Below are 22,087 nucleotides of genomic sequence, written 5' to 3'. Positions count from 1 at the left end.
GTTCCCCCGTGGGTTCTCTTTTTTCTAATAACCGGGGAGATGGCACCGCCTCTGCCTGGACGGTTTCACGTGCGTGGGTTTGCACATGAAGCACAGGAATTATTTCATGAAATACCTGCCCGGCCTCACACCTGACGGAGAGGGTCCAGCAGCCTGACAAGTCCCCAGCAAATGACACGCCGGGTAACCCCGCAGCGAGCCCCGTGCTCTGTCCTGCGTGGCCGCGGCGAAGCGGGGTCCACGGCCCGCGGGTGGCTGTCCCACGGGTGTCACCGGGGGGAGGGGAGGATATGAACGCCCCGCCGACTGCTGCAAATATTTGGGAGTAGGGTGGGGGGGGGCGGTGCGGGGCGGGCGGCGGCCGCAGGAGGGTGCTGCGGGAGCGGCGCGGCGCCCTCCTGCCGCAGAAGATGTCGGCGGCGGGGTGGCGGCTGCCGGCGGCGAGGGGGTGGTGGTGGCGCTGGGGGTGGTGGCTGCCCGCGCTGCTGTGGGGGGGCGCGGGGGGGTACGTGGTGGTCAGCTCGGTGTCCTGGCCGCTGCCCGAGGGGGGGGCGGCGGCGGACGAGCTGCACAGCTCCTCCACCGAGGAGGCGCTCCCCGCGCTGCTGGAGGAGGCGGGCGGCCTCTGGAAGCAGAGCTACCCGGCCTCGGCTTACCGGGAGGACGCGGCGCTGGCGGGGGCCGGGGCGGCGGCGCGGCGGCCGGGGCAAGGGCCCGTCCCCTCCCGGATGTTCTCCTACCGGCGGGAGGGCGGCGGGGCCCCGGGCCGCGCCGGCACCGCCCGCTTCCTCGCCCGCTACAACACCTGGGGCTTCGTGGCGACGCGGGCCGCGCAAGGAAAGGTACGGTGTCCCCACCCCCCGGTGCCCACGCGTTACCTGCTGAGGAGCGGCGCGTGGGGCTGCGCCGCCGCCGGCAGCGCCCGTGGCGGCACCCACGCGGGGCGCGGAGGAAAGAGTCAAAAACTCACTCAGGGGGAGACAAGTCACGTTTGGAGCACGGCAGGGGAGGCGCGCTAAAAAAAATCCACACCGGGGAGGCACTGGAAGGAGCCAGATCTTTAAGGCAGAACCAGAGCTACAGCGTCGGGCTCGCAGGGAGGCTTTGCCGTTCCCGGCAGCGCCCTGGAGCCCGCTCCTGGCCACGCTGCCTGCCCCGCCGCCCGTGGAGTGAGCGGGGCCGGCCCCCGCCGCCGCCCGGGGCTCTCTGGCTGTCACCCGCCGAGCAGGAGAGAGGGGGAGCCGGAGGAGGAGGTGGAAAGCCTGCGGGGCTACCACAAAATCTGTCCGTCCCGCAGCGGGCCAGCTATACCAGCTTCAAGGACCGTTTTTCTGTCAGAAGTATTAATCAAAAGAGCTGGGCTGCACTGGAGAATCGGGGTGATTATTTTTTCCAGCTTTAAAATATTTCCCTTTTAAAACGAATGGTTGGAACGAGATACAACATCCGATACCACTCAGATGGAAAAAAAAAAAGAAAAGAAAAAAAAAAAAGACCTTTAAGTCTTCAACTTTTTCTTGGAAGTATTCATATTGATTATCATATAGCGTGAAAATAGACGAAGTTAAAAGCACATTAATCTTGAGGAAGCGTGTCTGGGTTAGTGGCAGTTTATGTTATTGTGAAATACAAAGCAACGAGTTAAAAAAAATAGCATTAAATAAATATATACGTACACACAAGAGGCCTGTAATTCTACATAAGTTTGTCAGAAATCCTATTAAATCATATGATCTTAACTCTTCTGGTTTATGGTCTTGCCAGAAACCCTCAGTGGAATTACAGCCATAATACAGTCTGCAGTTAGCTGTCTCTAGTTACAAGACAGAATTAATATAGAAAAATCTGATTCATAATAAAATCTGGAATTGACGAGGGGGGTGTTGCTGCTCTGAACGCTGAATTATGCTGCTTGTGATCCCAATTCTTTCTGAGAATCCGCCGTAACATTAACCATGCCTGACAGACTGAGCATACTATTCATACTTAATTTGATTTTGCTGTAAAGGATTTACCAGTTACGTTGAATTAATGTATTGACTGGTAACTTTACTATTTAACATCTAATTGACCATGAGGAAAGAAATATATGAAGACATGAAGAAATAGTGATTCATTAAGCATCTGTCATTGCGATTTATAATGGGATGAAAAACGTGGTAGGAGTATAAATCATTATGAAGAATATTAATCTGTGTCACTGCTGGTCAAGAACATTTTTGCATGCATTGTATCCACTGTGTGTACGCAGGTCAGTGTATGGGAGAAAACTTTTTGAAAACTTGGCTCCTTGATGTCCCTCCTCTGACACGGGAGGAAGGTTTGCTCTGGCTAGCTTGGTTGTTGAGACCCCACCTGTAGCTGAGGCTTCTGCCCACACAGCTGAGCTGATGTCCAGCTTGACTTCAAACACAACTCTGGCAAAAACGCCTTCCTCTCTCTCTCTCGGCAAACTGATGCAATCACATTGCAAATCAAGGTCAAAAGAGGAGGCAAAATTAGTGTAAAAAGCAGGCTGAATCAAGGCTAAATTGGGCTCTATATCCTTTTGGGTTTGAGAAAAGGCATCAGCACTCTTTTAGAGGAAACATTTCTTGACGCTCATGGCATTGATTTTAATGCACTTAAAAACGTTTAACTTGGTAGTTCCTTTAAGCTCAGTAGAAGGGAAGATGTTCTCTATAGTGTCATGGACAGGTCTGGAAAGAAGAAGTACAGGAGAGATCTGTTTTCATAGAAGCATGATAGATCTAATTTAGAAGAAGGTGTGTCTCACAACAGGAAGTGGGAGCAATTGGGGGTTGCTGTCCTCTCTGCTAGAGTCCTTGAGGGAATCCCCGACATGGTAAACCATCTGTGTGCAAAGATGTAACCAGCTGCTTATTTGAATTTTGCAGATCCAAGGTATGCCCTATGGGAACTGTTTACTTCTCAGCGACGGTCCTGTCAATAACAGCACTGGAATCCCTTTCTTTTATGTGACGCCGAAGGACAACACTGTGGCAGATCTCCTGAAGAATCCTGTGGCTTCTCTGACCCTGCCAGAGGCAGATGGAAATTTCTGCAGGTAAAAGAGTTTTATCTGCCTACTACCACCTTCAGTGAGAACACAGTCCTCAGAACAAAATTCTGGGTCCCCACTTTCAGTGTCCTGCTTTTATTTTGGTCTCTTACCATCAGCTACATATTTCTCCTTAGGTTACTGTTGCAGTAAGTTGCCCCAGTAAAGTATGGTGAAGAAAAGCACAAGTGTCACTGAAGTATGTTGTAGCATCAACAGGTGGAGTGGCTTTCAGCTCGCACATCAACAAACCTAAATATTGATCTCTGCTTGGAGGTGTCTACATAAAATCTAGGTGTTCAAGATCCTATTATAGGCCATGATCTAGTCATTAAAGTCCACAGAGTTCTGAGGGCTATCCAAGTCATAGCAAGCTGTCAGTCCAAGCTCTGCTGAAGAGCTCTGGAGGCCCTGCTGATTGCCTTGACAGGGCTCTAGCTCTCCGGGGTCTATAAAGGGATCTCAGGCTCAGTTCACAAGTTACACGCTCAAGACTATGCCGCTTAGTCTAATTTCCACCTCTTCAGAGGGTACGATTGAATATGATGTCATTGCAAATTTTTGACATCTTGCATATCAGAAACGGTCAGTAAACCATCCCACACACAAAGGAAGGCAGGTCTGAGATTTACTGATCTACAGCCATCCCTAGGTTCATCTCTCCAGAGACAGCAGTGAGTTTACTTCTTCCTAATCGTATGTACAATGAATAACTCCAGATCACTGAAGCTTTATATGTGTAAAATGTATGTATGTAAACTTGAAGATGATTCAGTTTTCCCCTCCATGCTTGTCTCCTTGAAAAAGACATATCTCTGCCATATGTTTGTTTACAGTCAAACATGTGGCAAACTTGGCTGGGTCACCCTTGTGTGAAGTGTTATTTCCAAAGGCCTCTTTATGTGATGAGGTACATGACACTGAAATTGTGTCAGACAGGATTCTGTTACCAAAGCAGATCTTAGCGGATATACCAATGAGAGAGAGAGAGAACTGGAAATTGCAGGCTGCTTCAGAAAGAAATGTTATTGAAAGTTTTAGCTCCAACTTAAGGTCCTCTTTGGAGGAGGAGAGGTTTATCTTCAGAACTGGATCCCAGATTTTCCCAGCTAGGAATTGCCTTGGGTATCATCCCACCTCTCAAGCCCTCTAGCTGAGAACAACACTGGAAAAAGCAGTGAATGACAAATATAAAGCACATACTGTCTGTATTTGTCTCCAGAATATAGTTTTCTTAAGAGTTAGATGGTGGCAAAAAGAAATCTTTCTTAGTCCTAAGCAGTATGAGTGATTTTAGGCTGACATCCCATTCCCAAGGAATGGAAATCATGGCTTCCTCCTGCAATGTCCGACACCTAATAGGAACCTTCCATTCCACATTTGTTAAGGTAATTCATCTTTCAGTGCTTGAGAAGGTCAACACAGTTGACCAGAATGAACCAGAGCAAACCAGAATAGTTCTATTTGTTCCTTAAAATTATGTCATTCAATATTTTGAATTAATAATTTAATTAAAAAATGTATCGGCTCTTTTATAACAGACTAATAGAGCTTATTCCCACTTTCTAAGTTTTTCATTCAATCAAATAGGGAGCGGAATATCTAGACCAAGTTCTTAAAAATGTATGTTAAGTCCTATGTCCTAGCACCTATGCAGTGCCCTATTTTCAGAAGCTCAACACTCGAAGCAGCTTCCATTGATGATAACTGCTGGTGTTGCACACTTCTGAAAACTACACACCCATTTAGGCACTTAAGTGTGGCCTTTCATCCCTGACTTTAAACAACCACTCTTGAAAGCCTTTGCCTTTTATGCTTTAGCAATGTCACTGCCCGATTTACCTGTTTGGGAAGTGCTAATTCACCAACAAAAGAGAAATGCTGCATGATTTACAGAAATATGAAATTCATATATGTCACAACCCTCCAAGAATATTTATTCACCGTATTTTTATTAAGTAATTAATAATTAATAATTATTAGTAATTTCCAAACCACTACCCATTTGTTCCATGTGCCAGAATGTGCTGCTGTTTGTCTTGCAGCCAGGGCAACCTAAAATCTGCCACCCAGCTCTGTAGTCCCCTCTGCAGCCTGAGACCATGCTCTCTGGTGAGAAGAGCTCTCTGGGCCAAGGAGCTAAACCTGGATTTCTAAAACAGCTTAGGCCAAGCTAATCACCAGTTGCCACATACCTACTCTCCCTCCCTACCACCAGTCGCATGGTTCCCCATCACCACCTGACATCAGCTCTGGGCTTTGCCTGACCCTGAGCTGAAACATAAATCTGAAGAAAATTAACCCGACAGTGAGAATAAGGTTTTCTGACAGTCCTTCTTCCCTTCTTGCCATGGCTGCTGCTGCTCCTGGCCATGCTATCCTACCCCCTTCCTTCAGCTGACCATATGGTGGGCCTATTTTAGCTCAGTAACCCAGCAGAAACCTCTTCCCTTTTTGGTTTGGTTTTTTTTTTTTTTTTTCCCCTGGATGAGATTTCTACTGGGTTAGTAACTTGAATCAGCTCCCCGAGAGCCAGAGAAGTGCAAAGGAGAGGGGAAAGAAGGTGGAGGAAAATAGGACATCCTCATTTTAGCATGTAACTGTACCCTAAATATTGAGTGTACTGCTGAATTGAGTACACAGATTCAGAGTCTGATCAGCCCTCCTTGCATTATTTATTTTGTTCTTACATTCAGTTTGTTTTTTTCATTATTTCTGGAGTTCTCATCTGGAACAGATGTTGGCTGGCATTAGTGCAAAGAACGAGCAATACAGAGAATGAAGAACTGGGACATTTGTTGAGCTGCAGTTTGTGTTTTTGATGATAGCTAGGAAAATGTGAGCAAGCTTTGGGGCTGTCTCACAGCCAGGAAGCACGTGGGCACTGGGGCTTTAACTTTCTTCTTTCCCTTCCCCCTGTAACCAGGGTCAGAAATGAATTTACGTTTTAAACCAGCAACCTGTGAATGATTTTTACATTTTAAACTAGCAGCCCTTCACACCATCCTACCATTACTCCCCAGAAAGGGCTTCTGTGGGTAGTGTGACAGTGAAGAAAACAAGCGCGTCCAGGCCCTGCTGCCAGCGCCTGGGGTGGCCTATCCCCAGCACTGAATCCACTGCTGGTAACAACCAGCTGGCCACTTCTGCCACAGGCAGCCCAAGGATCCCTTTTGGGCTAAGATAGCCAGGCTGTGCCATGCAAACAGCCCATAGCATCCTTAGTGTTGAACTTTATGTGGCAGCTCAGGTTTTGTATAGCAAGTTTCTTCCTCTTCTTTACTCACACTGTGTGAGAGACAAGACCTTTTACTCTGAGAGACCACAGGCCCTGCTAGTATTAAAACCATATCTGTGAAGTTTTTGCAAAAGAAAGTGTCATTAATAGGTGGTTTTAATACCAAAAGTTCTCTTCGTCAAGAGCATCATTAATTGTTTTGGCTTCAAAATAATTATACAAAATAGTTAAATGAGTAATGCTCTGCATGACGAAGTTCATGTCCTTGTATGCTAGCAATGTATTTGTAGCTTATTTTCATGTGGAATTTTATTAGATTTTCATTATTAACCTACTCTTGAGTTGCAAGAATTAAAATAAATGTGAAAGCTGGTCGATGCCTGTAGCCAACACTCCTTGGAGTATTTGGCACTCTCCTGAAAAATGCTTCTGACCTATTGCACGTAAAAGAAATCTCTGGCCTTTACAAAGAAAACAGCTGACATTTCAATAGTCTTCTTGTATCTAATGAATTTCAAATGACTGGTGTGCATGTACATCAGTTTGATACTAAATTTATTTAGTAGTAAATTTCATTTGTTTTGTTTCAGAACAAACTCAAGTTCCAAACCTTGACAATAAATATTTTCACTTTCAGGGAAGTAAGGAATACAGAGTGGCCTTTTTGGTGCTCCAACCTTAATATTTAATCAGCTAGTGAGAAAATCTGAAAAGCCTAAACTAATAAGAGAAATAACATTTAATAATGGAAGAAAGAGAGATGCAACACATCTGAATAGGCACTAATTGCAAGACATTATAATGTAGCAGGTACAGTCTGGATTCCTCATCTCTGACCCAAAGATTGCCATTTCCCAGGGGGAGACAGGCTGTGCTTCTCTGAGAAGGCTCTCTGATGGCCAGGCTACAGAAAGCATTCATTAGCAACTACACTGCATCCTATCGGAAGGCTGATAAATGGATAATAGAGGCAAGAAAAATTAAACCGTTCGGGGCTATAAATAGACTAAGCTGGCATGTCTGTGCGACAGACAAGCTGAAAAGATTGAATCCCATTCTTACAGCTTTCAGAGGGAGCAAGACCAAGACCGACATTAAAGAATAGAGCAGCTATTGTTCTAAACGCATTTTCCCAACACACAGGCTGCTCAGAGGATCTCCCTTTCCAAGTAAGCTCCTAGACCTGCCTCATTACAGCTGCAGTCTGGAAAACAGGCAATTAATTTTAAAAGTGTGTCACCTCCTTGACATCAGGTTCAGCACATTCGTAGGGACCAACTGCAGCTTTCTTAGAGAAGGAGCAGTTACAAGGCTGCCATGAACGGGTTTTCACACAAAGGAAAAATAAAGAAAAGCAGTGAGCTTCGGGGTCAGCCCATGTGTTTGTTTTCCCTTGCTATTAGTTTGGAGGATGGTGTTTCAAATCCACACTGTAGACTGTGAATAATTTTGAGGAATGCAGGTTCCTTTCCTGGCTTACGACCTACATCAGGGGTGGCTCCATCAGAGCCATTTTACCCACCATGCTCATCTACTGCTCGAGGTAGCGGATCAACACAACTGGGCAGACACCTTCAGTGGATATAAGCTCCATAGGTTTCCTAAACTCTGCATTGAAAAGGCTGATGGGAAGCACTGAGCATCTCCAGCACTCCTGGATACCAGCGGGCCATGGGAATAGGAGGGTAATTCGGTGGGTTAGGGTCCCTGCTGTGTGGTTGATTGGCAGTGTGCATAAACTGCCGACTTCATCGCTGGGCAATCCTGAGAGAAGGTAAGCCTGCCATGGGTGGCAGACACAACATTTGAGATGTCAGTTGGCCATCCAACATACAGCTACTGCTGGGTTTGTAGAGTCAGTTAAGAGGAGGATGAATATAACAAATTTGGCACTGCCCCTTCACACAAAGAGAAATGATGCATGCAGAAGACAAAGGCTGAATCCAGACATCCCTCAATTTTTGAGATCCACCTCCTGGTTTTGTGGCACAGACACATTTCTTGTTCTGGTATTTATATTGGCTCTTTTTAGTCATATGCAAATAATTATGTCAGTAGCTGTTCCTGAAAAATCTGTATTTAAAAAAATCAGGAAGACACCAAATTAGAATGTCAAATATGAAACCTAGTATCATTGTGACCCAATGCACACAATATAGCTCTAAATTACTATTTTTTTTCCTGTATTCTTAAATAACCAACTTCCCAAAATCCCTTTCTTGTGAAGTAGTATGTGTTTTTCTGACTCTGTTTACAGAAATAGTTGATGCTGTGATTCTTTTTTTTTTTTTCCTGTGAATTGTCTATGGTTAAATTATATAAAAAGTCTCCTGTCTGAAACATAGGGTTCAGCTAAAGAAATGAGTTGTTATTGTCAAGACAGACAAGCAGACTGGCTTCACTTAACAATTCTAATTAAAACATTCTAGGAAGGATTATCTTCTAGGAAGAGTTATTTAAAATTATTTAAAACAGAAACTAGGTATACTAGGAATACAGGCTCACTTAGATGCAGAACAGCCATTGTACCAATGCTCTTCAGCTCCGAAGCCTGATTTCAGATTCAGAACCAAAGACTGCTCTTCCAAAAGCAAAAGCAAAGATGTCTTTTAACTATCTTTGCTGGCTCTCAAACACAGCTGATAAAGACATTCTTGTCAAAATCAAGAGCAAGGCAGGGAAAAACTGCCCAGCTATATCCAGCCGAAGGCCAGCCACAGCTTTTCAGATTATGAAATTGCTTTCAGCAGAGATTTTGTTTGACGTTCATGCCACGCAGATTAGCAGCACCAATACATTCCTTCGGCTTCAGAGACTCTGGTAGTTAGTGGTGAGCAGATGAAATGTACGAGGAGGATAACTTGCTCTTCAAAATTAATCACATTTATGAATCAAAATTATAAGCACTTTACAATAATTCTCTGAGGACATAACATTTCGTGCCTTCCTTTCTGTAGATTTTAAGGGACAAAAAAATCCTGTGATGTATACACTAGAAAATAACACTGAGTCTTCACCTTGTGCCCAGTTTGGGGCTAGGCGAAGAGGAGCCCTGTGCAGGGGGACAGGCTGCCTACCTTGTGTCTGTGGGAGGCGACAGGGATGAGCTGTTCCAGCAGCCAGTCCCCACCTCCTAATTGCACGGCTTTGCATGGCTGTTGCTGTCGCTATAGGTAGGTTAGGATCTGTGGAGACAGTCAATGCCACATGGAGACAGTCAATGCCACATTGCCTTTATGCTACATGAACTGCATGCTCTAAGGTAGAAAAAAAAATGCAGGAAAACCGTTCTATGGGGCTTTCTTCTTGGCTCTCTGGCTCTCCTTTTCTGCAAAAGGGGAAGGCCCTTTACTAACTTCTTTTCCATTCTGCTCAAGAAGTAGAAGGGTAGAGGCAGTGCTTTCTCACAGGTAGGGAGAACCATGTTCGGGGGAGATGGGGAGGATTTATGGATCCTGACAGGGAGGATGAAAGGTCCTGTTTCCTCAGGGGGATGGAGAAGGATGGCAGCTCCTCTGTGGGAAGAGGACGCTAGAGAAGAAGAAAAAGAGAGAGGTTCTTCTCCATAGACCCCTGCTTCCTCCTCCCTGTCCCTGGAGCATTAGTGAACCCTCCTGCCCTCTTCCTGCTGATTCATACGGGAGACACCTGGCTTTTCTTCCCAAGTGCCTCCTAAAATCCTATTTTGCCTTTATTGCTGATCTGTGCAAGTTCTGTTTCACCTCAGTAATGGACTGCAGAGGCTGAAAATGAACATAATACTCAGGGATATTTTTGGTCAGAAACCAGGAGACTGAGCATTGTCAGTCAAAGCAGAGATCTTAACTGAGAAAGAGAATCCTAACAAAGTCCCAACATCATCACCTTGTGTGCCAATATAACTTCATCAGCCTGAACTGTGGGTTCATCAGATCCGGACTTGGCTAGTTGTTGTAATTAAAATCCAAGAGATGGGTAGTGTAGTAAACAATTTAATGAGTAGGTGGCACTCTTTCCTCTGAACCACGACCCAGAAAGTGCAGAAGTGCACACAGTAAAGTAAGTGGGACATATTCATCAGCAGTATGCTTCGTGGCATTGCATCTCTGTTGGGAAATATACTTCACTTGGACACAGACTTCTTAGGCTCAGTAAAACTGGCACCTCTGTAAGTGAATGCAGCTTATTCTTTCATCTCATGTGCTTGGAAGAGACAACTGCCTGGACTGGGCCAAACTCTGCCTACCTAGTTTGGTCACCATAAGCAGAGGAACAGAGACAATCAATTCTCTCTTCACAAATCAGATGAATAATTAAGATGGCCTCTCTTAATGCACTGTGTTCTTATAAAATGCATAAATGAAATCTTCCATTTTAATCTGTCTTCCCTCAATTTCTGCAACAAGGTGTATGTATTTTAAATAAGCATAAAAAAATGTGTTCCCTATTGCTTGGTCTCCTTCCGTAGTTCCCTGCTTTCTCTTCCGCTCAGTTCATATTTATCATAGCCTTCATGAAATCTTCTCCAGGGAGACAGAGGACCTGATTCTGGTAAAGACAGTACCTGAGAAGCCAGATCAGGTTTCCTCGATAGAAAGTGTCACCAGCATACTGTCTCTCTGCCTGGCTCTGCCTCCCCCTCGTCCCCACCCAGCAGCACACAAATGTTCGATAAAGCTGCTCCTCCACACCTACATGTTCTTGTGCCAACAAAGACAAAAGGAACTCAAGGACTGAGAGCTTGAATATGTGTTTATTTATACAGAAGGCAAGAAGTGACTAGTGAATGCATGACTAGACCTCTACAGATGTGAGGAAGGAATATTTTAGTAAATATACGTATTTATCCCTGGTATCTCTTTATTATCTTTAATAAAAATATATCCCTGGCTATATCCTTTTACTCCTAGGAAGCAAAACCTGCATTTATATTAGTTGCAAAGGTAGCACCACTGAAAATTCAAGATCTGTTCTCAATGGACTTAGAAGTTGTAGCTGTAAGTTTAGTGATTTTTGATGCTTTAAGAAGTATAAAAGTAATTACATATTATTAGGGAAATACTGTCCCAAAAATGATGCAGAAACAGATTTACTTCAGAATATGAAAGGCTCCTTTGATAAAGAAAATGCTAATGTAAGATTAGAATACAAGGTTCTATTCTGAAACAGAAAACCTATGATAAGAGGCAGCACTAAAAGCAAAGCCAACAAATTAATAACACAGCGTCCTGAACTCCGATGTATCATTGTCCTTTTCAGCTCTTCCACAACTTCATCTAACATAATCTCAACAAATTGTTTGCTTCATTTCCCAGGAAAATGAACGGACCCTCCAGAACATTATTCCAATGTGCAAAATTCCGTTTGAATATCTTTGAATACTGGGAAGAATAGTAACTCTGTGTGTTGATCAGTGTAACGCCCTGACTCACAGGAACATAGAGAAAACTGCAAACGGAAGAAGGAGCAGGGGAAAAAACAGAAATAAACCCATTCCAGATATGGATGTACAATGTGTGGGTTTTGTGGAGAGCAGTTTTTCCTGTAGATTGGGGAAGAGTCACATCTGACACTAATTCTATCAGGCAAAACGGTCTCAGCAAAGGCAGGCAGGATTCACTGCTTAACCACAGCAACGTCAGGTCTGTTGCCTACTCAGAATCATTGAGTATGCGTTTAGAATAAATGTGTACTTGCACAAAAAGATCAAAGAATTGTAACCTGAGAAGGTGTTGGACCAAAATCTCTCACTGCTCCCGATCATGCCCAGATCTATTGCCTTGATCCCCTCTGTGAAATGCAGATATCCATTAATCCCTTTCTATTTCTCTGAAAGTAATTACCCATGTCTTACCTAGGAGCTATACCCAGGAAAGGCCCTTGCAAATATGCCTGCTTTTTCCAGCTCTTCAGTTGTTTTATGATGCTGTTAGGCTGTGGAGGAAATGGTTTCATACACACAGATACACACTTATTAGTTTAAAACAATCTTCTGAACTGAGATTTTCCCTTCTGTATTTTTAAGAATCATCAAGTTCAATATATAAACATATGTAGAGGGTGTCGATTCAGTATTAAGCACAAAAGATAACAATAGATCAGGAGATCACTTCAAATGGACTTTGGGACTCTGCCATCCAGGGCCAGTGGTTCCAAGAGTGTGAATCTGTGCTGCCCTGGCCGCTGGACATGCAGGCCCTTGGCTGACACCTATTGTCTGTGGGATTCAGCTTCTCTCTCTGCAGCTATATACACTTGTATTCACCTATATTTCTTTGTGTTTTGGTGTGTGAGCTTCTTGTTGGACCATGGGTGCTGAGCAGCCACACAACACCCAAAGCCTACACAAAAGAAATGTCTGGAGACTGGGTGTCCCTGGGGCGTGAAGCTGTACTGCTTGGGGACAGGATGCTCTTAGGCCACTGCTAGCCAAATGGGGAATGGCACCTTCAGCATGCAGTAGGGGTTAGTGCTGAGGATCTACAGCATGCCAAGGTGACCAGGTAGGCAAGTTTGTACTCTGAATATACAGATAGAAATAAACCCAGTGCCAGTGCAGGGAATGAAGATTTTTCAGGTACTTGGAACACCATTCATTTATTACTTCAGAATAAGAAAAAAGAAGTACTAGAGAAAGTTAGACCATTATTTATTGACGTGAACAGAAAGTTTGAGCTTGATCTATGGCAGCTGCCCTTCCTCCCAAGAAGAAAGTGTGGTGGAGGAAAAAGGGTACGAGTGAAGTTTGTCCAGAGGTTGTTAAGCTGAACACCCCGTTCAGACAACTGCTGCTCCAGACCAAACAGGATGCTGAAAAAACATCCCAGAGATGATGTGACTACAAATGGCTTTTTGGAGCTCAGGCTACAGATGGTGCCAAGTGCTTACTGGGCATAGCTGACTATCAATAAGCCCGCTATACTTCCTTGTATATCTCTGTTCATGGCCCTATCTATAAAAGCAGATGCTTTATCCAGTGAGCTACACAGTCTTTCATAACCATCTGTGTGGAATCTGCAGGTGTTAAATTAGCTGCAGGAGTATGTCCAATAGACTTACATTGCGAATTATAACAACAACAACAACAAAAAAGCCATTGCAGATTGCACACAGTTAAGGCTAAAGGGCTCAAGCCAAGATCTTTAAATAAAATCACATACAGATGAGATGTAATTTACTGTGATTTGCTGCTTCAGATTAAAACACAGAGAAGAAGAAATGCAGTCTTCATTTCCTAATGTAGTTTTTCAGGTTTATGTTCTTAGGTGGGGAGACAGTCCCATGAGATGTTGAGCAGTCTCAAGCTGCTGGCAATGGGACTTGCCAGGATCAGGCCTTTGCAGTCATTTCATACGGCTTTTTTTTTGTGACTGGTCAATTTACTTATGATTTATATCCTCGTATTTTATATGTCAAGAGTCAGCAATTGCCCCACAGCTACTAATGGGAGTTATTTATTATTACTGTGTAGAAAGAGCCAGAAAGCAACAAGTACCTTCCCTGTCTCAGTCTGAAGGATGAAGGCAGTTGGAAAAAATTTTTAATAGATCTTACTTGTCTCTTTGGTGTAAAAGAGTTGAAAAATTGGTAAAAAATGAACAAGGATTTTGTTTCTAGGATAGGCACAAGGAAAAGACCTTATGTTTTATGCACAAATACACATATGCACACTTATTTTGTAGGCATAGGCACGGGCTAACCATCTCAGTAGTTCTTTTCAGAATCCTGAATTCAGGTCTGTACATATGTCTGGGAAAACTGCCATTTTCATATTTTTCACAACCTAGCATATATTAATCCAGTTTTTAAGAGCATAAATTAAGATTAGGCAAATATCTACAGCAGAGATCTGTTTCAGGTGAGTATTCCTTCAGGAGCCCCCCCCAAATGTTATAGCTGGGTGTAGAAAAGACGTGCAAGGCTTGACAAAATATTACAGCTTTTTATATGTGAACAGGAGTTCATATTTCTCCGAAAGCCCTTATCAAAGAAATCAAGCTATTACACATGAGCATTTTTCTCTGTGCACAGAAAAAATGTAATCGATCCAGAGGATCCAAGGTGCGCCAGGCTGACTCTCACGGGACAGATGGTCACGGTGCCTCCGGAGGAAGTGGAATTTGCCAAGCAAGCAATGTTTTCCAGGTCTGTACGTAACAGGCACTCAGTAGACTGCAACCCGCAGGTTTGAGACAAATATATGGATGTGGCCGTTTGGTACGGAAAATCTGAGAAGAAACAAGCCTCATCTTCACTTTGGGGCCATGAAGCACATTGGTTTCTGTGTGGCTTGGAACAACAGGCAGAGCTGTGCGACCTTTTGACTCTTGAGGTAACAAAGTATGGAAATGCAATTAGTCAGTATTGGACTCCAGTAAGGCACGAGGTTTATAATCTGGGGAAAATATTTCACCTGGCTCCAAGGAGATATTCCATAATCCATGGTGTATTTGTTACCTTTAATGATTCTTCTCCACCTTAGGACAGGTAGTGCTCTTCAGCCACAGCCCCCTGCTCAGAGCAGAGCTCTGCTGCCTTTGGGTTTACACCATTTGCAGGGTGGAGTTTGCAGGTTTTATTACCTCTTCTGACATACCAGGACAACTGCTACTAAATCCATAATACTTGCCCAAGAGTCTCCTTTGAACAGATGCAAGCACAACCTAGGCACATACACACACCCCCAGGGTGTGCCCCCATGCCCTCCAGTGGGTCTTCAGAATAACAGGCATGAAAAACCCAAACCTTGGCTGGGGCCTGCATCTCCCACACAGGCTGCCAGGGATGGTCTTCCAGGCGTACCCTGCCTGGTGGGAAACTGGGATGAGCTGGGATCCAAAACAGCCCAGGGGCAATATTCTCTCTGGCCTGCTGGAAGAGGTTAGGGTGGGATCCTGTCAGCAGGAGTCCCATCAAAAGCTAAAATGGGACCATGGACAGACAGGCGCCTTATTGGCACACAAGCCTTTTTTACAAACTTTGCAGAAACAGATTCCTATGCAAGCCAGAATCCACCAGCACCTCTGCAGTGGCTGCTCTGTCTTCAGGATGCAAAAGCCAGACTGACATGGTGAGGACTGCCAGGGGTCACATCATCCAACGCCAGCAGCAGCTGGAGCCACTTCCCAGTGACAGAGTTGTGGGTGTGCAAAGGGCCAACTCAGGAAACGGTGGGAAGCCCCAGCTCTACCCAAAGGTTGCCAAACCAACCGTTTCCTCTGCAGGGTCGTCAGCAGGGGCAGAGGGGCACTGGGCCAACCCTGCCCCCACTTGCACCTCTTCCCACTGTGCTCACACAAATATGGCAGCTAGAGCTGTTGTATCCACCTGTGCACCATTGCTGAGCATCCCACAGCATCCTCTGCAGATTCACTCGCTGGGGCTTGGGGACCAGACGTCTGCACCCAGTATTGCTGGCAGGGAGGTCTCTTCAAGCTAGTTGCAGGCCCAAGAAATGAGACAGAAATACAGGTTGAGAAGGCTCTAGAAGGCAACAACTCAAAAGAGGCTGTGTGCTGCCTGCTAGCCAGTTTTATTAGCTCTCCTGCCATACCACAACTGCTACCAAAGATGTAATATTTTCAGAATTCTGTTTCCTTTGAACAGATACAAGCACAACCCTGACACACATCCAGAGAATCTCCTCTAACTGTTTTTCACTTACTTAGAGACCAAACAACATATGCGTTTAGAGATGGGGTTCTGCAGTGGGGGAAGATGGTGTTCACTGGCTGCCTTCATTGCGGTTCTTGCCAGACTGGAGTATGGAAGATCATAAACCTTACTGCAAGGGAGGCAAAAAAGATGAATGGTGGTGGTTCTCAGGTCTCAGGTTTCACTCTGGCTGAGCATGCTAGGCTGAAGAAAAAAACAGACTATGCATATGCTTTGGCACATCTTTTCAATTCTTTTTTATATTTCTCTTTGTCCTTCCAGGCACCCAGTGGTAAGAAAGTGGCCTCGTAGCTATGAGTGGTTCTTCATGAAAATGAATATTGAGCACATCTGGCTTCAGAGCTGGTATGGAGACGTTTCTGCCATTGCAGTAGAAGAGTATGTAAAAGCAGTTCCAAGTAAAGGGTGATTGAATGGGCTTCAAGATAGAGATCTTCTGAGTTTCCTTCTCAAACACGTAAAATTTCATGCTGGGTGGTTACTTTACCGTGATTTTTTTTTTTTTGTCCCCAAAAAGCTTCAAAATAGCCCTGTCTTACATCGAGCAGAGTGAAAATAAACCAACACAGACTCAAATTATAAAGGAGAGGTGGATACTAGCCCTACCCTGCAATGTACAAACTTGTCACTTCAAACAGGCAACACATCATCTTAAATGCTGCTTAAAAATGCTTTGTATCTGTTTGTTTTGACTTCCGCTGCTGTGCACCCACAGGGAAACTACAGTATGTGCTAAATATAATGTTCTGATTTACAGAAAAGGCAAATTGCCTACTCAGAACCCTCTATGCATTGTGGAGGTATTACTGCTGCTTGGTCTCCCTTGATTTGTAAGTACTCTAAGAGAAACTTAATAGCTACAAATTTAGATATTTAAGTTTTAAAAAAGTATTTTGCTAAGGCTGTCCTCATTTGCTAACTTACATTTTCTACATGTGCTTCCCCCTAATTAGATAATTTGATATTTTGCTTGGAAATTGAGTAGAAAATCTCTCTTTTAGAAAAAATGCAAGCAGCTCAAACAACATGGCTCCAGTATAACTTGTCTCTCACTGACACAAAGCTGGTTAAATGTGTTAAGGCCAAAACCAAATCAGTCCCACAAGGATTATCCTAATACAAGTATAAACATTCTCATAAGAAGAATTTAAGTAAATGTTCTCAACTAGCCTGTTCCTGTTATGAGACAGGAAAAGCATTTTTAATAGCCTGTAGTCTTGATTTTTTTGCATCCTTTCTCCAGCCAATCCTTTATTTTTAACTCATTTGTGCAACTGATTTTTTGTAAACCGTCACTAACTCATCTAGGGGTGGAGCCAGTCTCTTAACTCTCTTTCTTCACCAAGTTTTGAAGGGCTTGATCATGTATTTATTTTTTAAAGAAGCCTAAAAATAGGTAGATATTTCAGGCCATGAAAAACCTCATATTCCTAGTGTGGAAAGTGCAAACTGTTGCAAATGCACTATAAATAGGCATCATCTCCTGTGATAATACCAAAAGAGTTCAAAGGTATTCTGTTCACCTTCAGCCCTTTCTCTACATTTCCTGGTAAACTTATTCTGCAGTTCATAAGGGTATGACAGTAAGAAAATTCCCATGGCTAACCAGCCAAGTCATTACACAGTTTGCAAATTATATGGCTGTTCTCCCTGTTAAACATTGAGATGAGGTTTCTGTGCCTGTGGGGAAGGTCTTCCAGCATCCCTGGGAGGGCCCTGAGCTCTGGATACCAGCCTGCACCATGGCTAGGCTGAGGAGGAGACTGCGTCCCTGGGCAAGTGACCCCAGCTTGTACAGGTTAATACCCAGGCAGAGCTCAGAGGCAGCTGCGTGAGCTATGACCAGCTGGAAGCCAATTAAGTGCAGCTGAGCTTAGTTTGGTTCAGGCATGGAGAGAGGAAGTCATTCCCAAAGCGGAGCTGGGCACCGTGCTGATTTAACTACCAGGGGCCAGTTATCCCTTGGGCAAGTTCAGGGCTCCAGGCATCACTACAATTCCTGATATTCGTTAAGAATCAAAGACAAATGTAGGGGAAAAGCTTTGTTTAGATGCTTGTTAAGCATTTCTTGTTCTTGTCTCATTGCCAGAGACTGTTAGCACTGCAGATCTTTTGCAGAGGTAATTACGCAAAAGGAGGAAGTGTCCTGCCTGAATCCATTCCCTTTTTTATTTTTTCTCAGCAGATGAGCAGCATTTACCCATTTGAGTTTGCCCCCAAATCTCACACGGTGTAGTATTGAAGCAAAACAACCCATCCTGTACAGATTTATAGAATACCATCAAGTGAAATCCTCCTTGATTCATGTAATTTTGCCATGGAGATCTTTGTCCACTATGGATTTGATACTTTATCCATTAGGATTAATGGGACTTTTAAAACTGAGTCAAAGAGGCAGAGTACTAGTCCCTTACAAGGGAATCTCCACAGGTCTAGCATTTCTGTGCAACTTTAATTACATGTTTCATTATCCCAGTTCACTACTATTCCCAGAGAAACCTGAACTGCCTATTCTCTCCCCTGCCCCTAAACACACACACTCAGATTAAGCAAATCTGTGACATGGTCCTATGTCCTATCTTGCCTTTATGCAGTAAGGGATTGTATCAACGATGTACCATAGAGCTTTAACTGTTTAAGAAGTAAGGGTGCACTAAGAAAGGTTTTGAATTTACAGTACCCTACTTGCTGTAGGCTGTCTCCTTGCACGCCTAGATTAATTGGAGTAGCTTCTGTATTGTAAATTGACACATTCATCAAGAAGCTTTTCTATATGGACCTGCCATAAGGTTCTTGACAGGACCTCAAAACATGAAATGGTGATGGCATGTAAAGTGATAAAAGGGGCTTCGTGAAGAAATGCTGTCTTAAATCACCTGTTCTCATTTCACAGTGCATTCTCCAAGGAATAGCTACCATAGAAGTCCTTGAAAGTCTGTAGAAATACATCAAAAATATCACCTGCAGGTTTTGGATGGAATTTCCCGGACCAAAAAAAGGGGAGGAGATGGTAGTTTGCTTAATTGGGCTTTACGTTATTAACTATATACTAGTTCCAATTTTTCTTTAAACTGAGAAGTGTCTCCAGTGATATTGGTCATCATGTGGTAAGTGGTATCTGTTAAAGCTTTTAACCCGAAGAGTTTTATTGAGATATCATAATAAAATCATCGTTGAGACTGTAAAGGGTCTGATCTTGCATCAGTTCAAGTAAATAGCAAAAATCCCATTTATTTGTTGTGCTTTAATTATTAGAATAAAATTTTTTATAAAAGGTCTTGATAAGCACTTACGAATTTATTAAGCATTTCCACTAGCTGGTATGTAATTTATTTCCACGTGTTCTGTATTTGAGTTATTTCTGTAGCTTCCCCCAAAAAGCTTGTTGTGCAATGGGTATTATTTAAAACTTTAACTGTGGGTTTGCAGTATTTAAGAGGTGCATTTAGTCATGTCTGTATACTTGCTGAAAAAAGGAAGACAAAGTTCTAAACCTGGGTTCTCACTTTTTGCTAATTTGTGCAAATGTAATGCATGTACAGGATTTAAGCACAGCTAGTTTGAACTGCTGTTCTTATTTAACCAAAGAAGGCCCTGTTTCTGATAAAATTTTGATCACTTCAATGGATGAAATGCGCCCTGTCTTGTTTCTGGATGCGTATTGCAATTTGCAATGTATTTTGATTTCTAAAGATACTGAATGTTGTTAACAAAATGGCTATCAAGAAGAAATGCAAATAAATCAAATTTCAAAGTGGAAACTGCAGTTAGAATATTCTTGAATCTGCTGTACAGCCTTAACCAGAATAACTGACCTTTTGCTGACAGCCATTATAACTTCTATCTAATCTGAACATCTGCCTTTTTTTTTCAGTTTTCCTGAACCAAGCTAATTTCTCTCAAAATATTTCTGGGAATTGAGACTCAGATCTACCTTGGTACAGCCTCGATTTTATCTGGGAAGAAAAGTCTAGCCAAGCACCTTTCATCTTTTCTTCATCTTCTTGTTACCGTCAGCTTTGCTTTCACTGTGGCAGTCAAATGTCACCCTTAACAACGTTTCCTCTTCTTTTCTGCACGTGGGGACTGAGCACCCACCTCTCCGGTGTGCATTAATGGTGTTTTGGAAGTTTTCTCAGTGCTATTTCTTCCCTTGTTAGCCTTGCTCTTACAAGTTCTTGTTACAGCTTGTTCTCCACTGTCCACCTTCCTTTGGCATGTTTTCTTAAGCCAAGGCTGAGATTTTACCTTTTCATCTTGCTTTCCCGCACCATCTCCTTTCAGCAAAATTCAAGCTCTCCTACTAAAAGTCCCACTTATCTGATAAAGGTTATAGGAAGCAGCCTGTGTTTCCTATTTACGCCTTACAGTCTTTGTCTTGCCCCTGGTTGGACTGCATTCGCTGTGAGGACCGCGACAACAGTTTCCTAACCTGTACAAATCACAGCCAACATCCGTTTCCTATTTCCAGTGACTCCATATTCTTAAAAGAACATTTCCTGCAGCTGTTCTTTTCATTTGTACTGACTCTTTTTACTTTTATTCCATCTCTAGAGTGATGTCTGTTCTGATCACACTGAATGTCTTTCAGACTCAGTAAAGTACCGTCACTTTTTTTGATCTGCTTTTAGACAAACACTGAATTTGTGCTCCTTCCAAATTGTCTGTCACTTGCCATCCTTCAACATGGCTCATCCTTTACCTGCCCCTACTCTGCCACCACCTTGCCATCTAACCTTCTCCTTCTCTGTTGCCTTACCCTCTTTTTCCCAATTTTTTCTTCATTAACCCTCGCTTTTCTGTGTTCTTCCCTCAACTTCCAATTCCTTCTCCACAGCTGCTTCCACATTACTTTGCTCAATCTTGGCTGTCTTCTTGATTTCACCACTTTAATCTTATTCTCACAGTGCTCAGTGCCTTTGGAGAGAGTCCTAACACTGCCAAGCATTCTGGGAGAATGCTGAAGAGTTACTTTAAAGAATACTTTGGGTTTAAAGATAGATTGATTTATTTATTTCTCGAAACACCCAGTCCTGAATAGAAATGGGAACATAATGGCCTTGGTGCCGACACAGAGTAGGGCAAGCTCACGGCTTTTGTCCAATGACACCTTCTGAGCAAACTATTCCAGGCTCTACTAGACCCTGTCTGCGTCAGCAGCCACAACATATAATGACGATTAGGAAGGACATTACCTAAACTTGACAACATTGTTTGATGACATCGGTAACAATTTAGGATTACATAAATGGTGACTTCTAAAGGAGAAACAGCTGTTACGAGACCATTCAGAAAAGACTGGCAGCAGGTGAAAACAAGCTTTCCATTTCAGAAGCTGGAAAAAGGTACAGATGTCTTGTATGAAAACACTGGTAAGACTTTAAACATGTTTATTTAAGAAGATGTATATATCAAATATTCCTATTTAATGAAAAAAGTCCATCAAGTGATCATGTTTATTCAGTACCTTCATCTCTTACTTCAACACATTTTTCTCCAGGTTTGTTTTTTTTTTTTTTTACGTGATACTGACCATTTCTCATTCTTCCGAGCAGAGCTCCCCTCGGTACGACAGCACGGGCGCTTTTTTATACCTGAACTTTTGAGGGGCTTTGTCCTCCCTTCCCCGCGTTGCTCCACACCCCGCTGTGCCCGGCCGGGCCCCACGCCCACCGCCCACCCCCCTCCCTGCTCCTCCTCCCGCCACCCGGGCGGGCACGCCTGGCCCGGGAACGAGGGTGAGGTGTGCCCCGGAGGGTGGAGCGGTGACCAATTTCAATTCACGCCCGAGTCACTGGCCAAGTTGATGGGCTCGACTTAAAAAACCGCCACCCACCGGTAGGGCTCAGGGCCAAGCCACGTTCCGGGGTTTGTTCGTACGGGGAGGCCGGTCCGCGGAAGGCTGCAGCGGACACTCTCCGCGCAGGAGACGCTTTCGGTTAATGCCCCGGCGGCTCCGGTTGCGCGCAGCGGGCGGGCCCGCTCTCCTCCCCCCGCTCCCCTGACCCTGCGGCCCCGGGCCGGCCCCTCACCGGCCCCTTACCGGCGGGGCGGGGCTGGCGGCGGAGGGGGCGGGGCGCCCCTCCCGGCGCGGCAAGGGCTGCCGGCCCCGCCCCCTCCCTCCCCCTCCCGGC

The 22,087-nt window shown here is 44.2% G+C and overlaps 1 protein-coding gene across 1 annotated transcript; it reads left to right on the top strand.

Moving 5' to 3' along the window:
• The first annotated feature begins 410 nt into the window (after positions 1–410).
• Positions 411–19,705, top strand: CREG2 (cellular repressor of E1A stimulated genes 2). Its single transcript, XM_074901135.1, has 5 exons — positions 411–842; positions 2,898–3,067; positions 14,310–14,423; positions 16,215–16,298; positions 18,847–19,705. Exons 1-5 carry the CDS (start codon positions 411–413, stop codon positions 18,863–18,865), a joined length of 819 nt encoding a protein of 272 aa, XP_074757236.1. The 3' UTR covers positions 18,866–19,705.
• The last annotated feature ends 2,382 nt before the right edge of the window (positions 19,706–22,087 follow it).

Source organism: Athene noctua, chromosome 1 (genome assembly GCF_965140245.1).
Source record: "Athene noctua chromosome 1, bAthNoc1.hap1.1, whole genome shotgun sequence".
NCBI lineage: Eukaryota > Metazoa > Chordata > Aves > Strigiformes > Strigidae > Athene > Athene noctua.
This window is presented reverse-complemented; position numbering and strand designations above follow the sequence as displayed.

Excerpts from the sequence above, each read along its gene's own strand:
- CREG2 (XM_074901135.1), top strand. The coding sequence starts at position 411 with ATGTCGGCGGCGGGGTGGCGGCTGCCGGCGGCGAGGGGGTGGTGGTGG. Across the intron at positions 843-2,897 it reads CGCGGGCCGCGCAAGGAAAG|ATCCAAGGTATGCCCTATGG; the intron begins GTACGGTGTCCC and ends TGAATTTTGCAG. Across the intron at positions 3,068-14,309 it reads GCAGATGGAAATTTCTGCAG|AAAAAATGTAATCGATCCAG; the intron begins GTAAAAGAGTTT and ends CTCTGTGCACAG.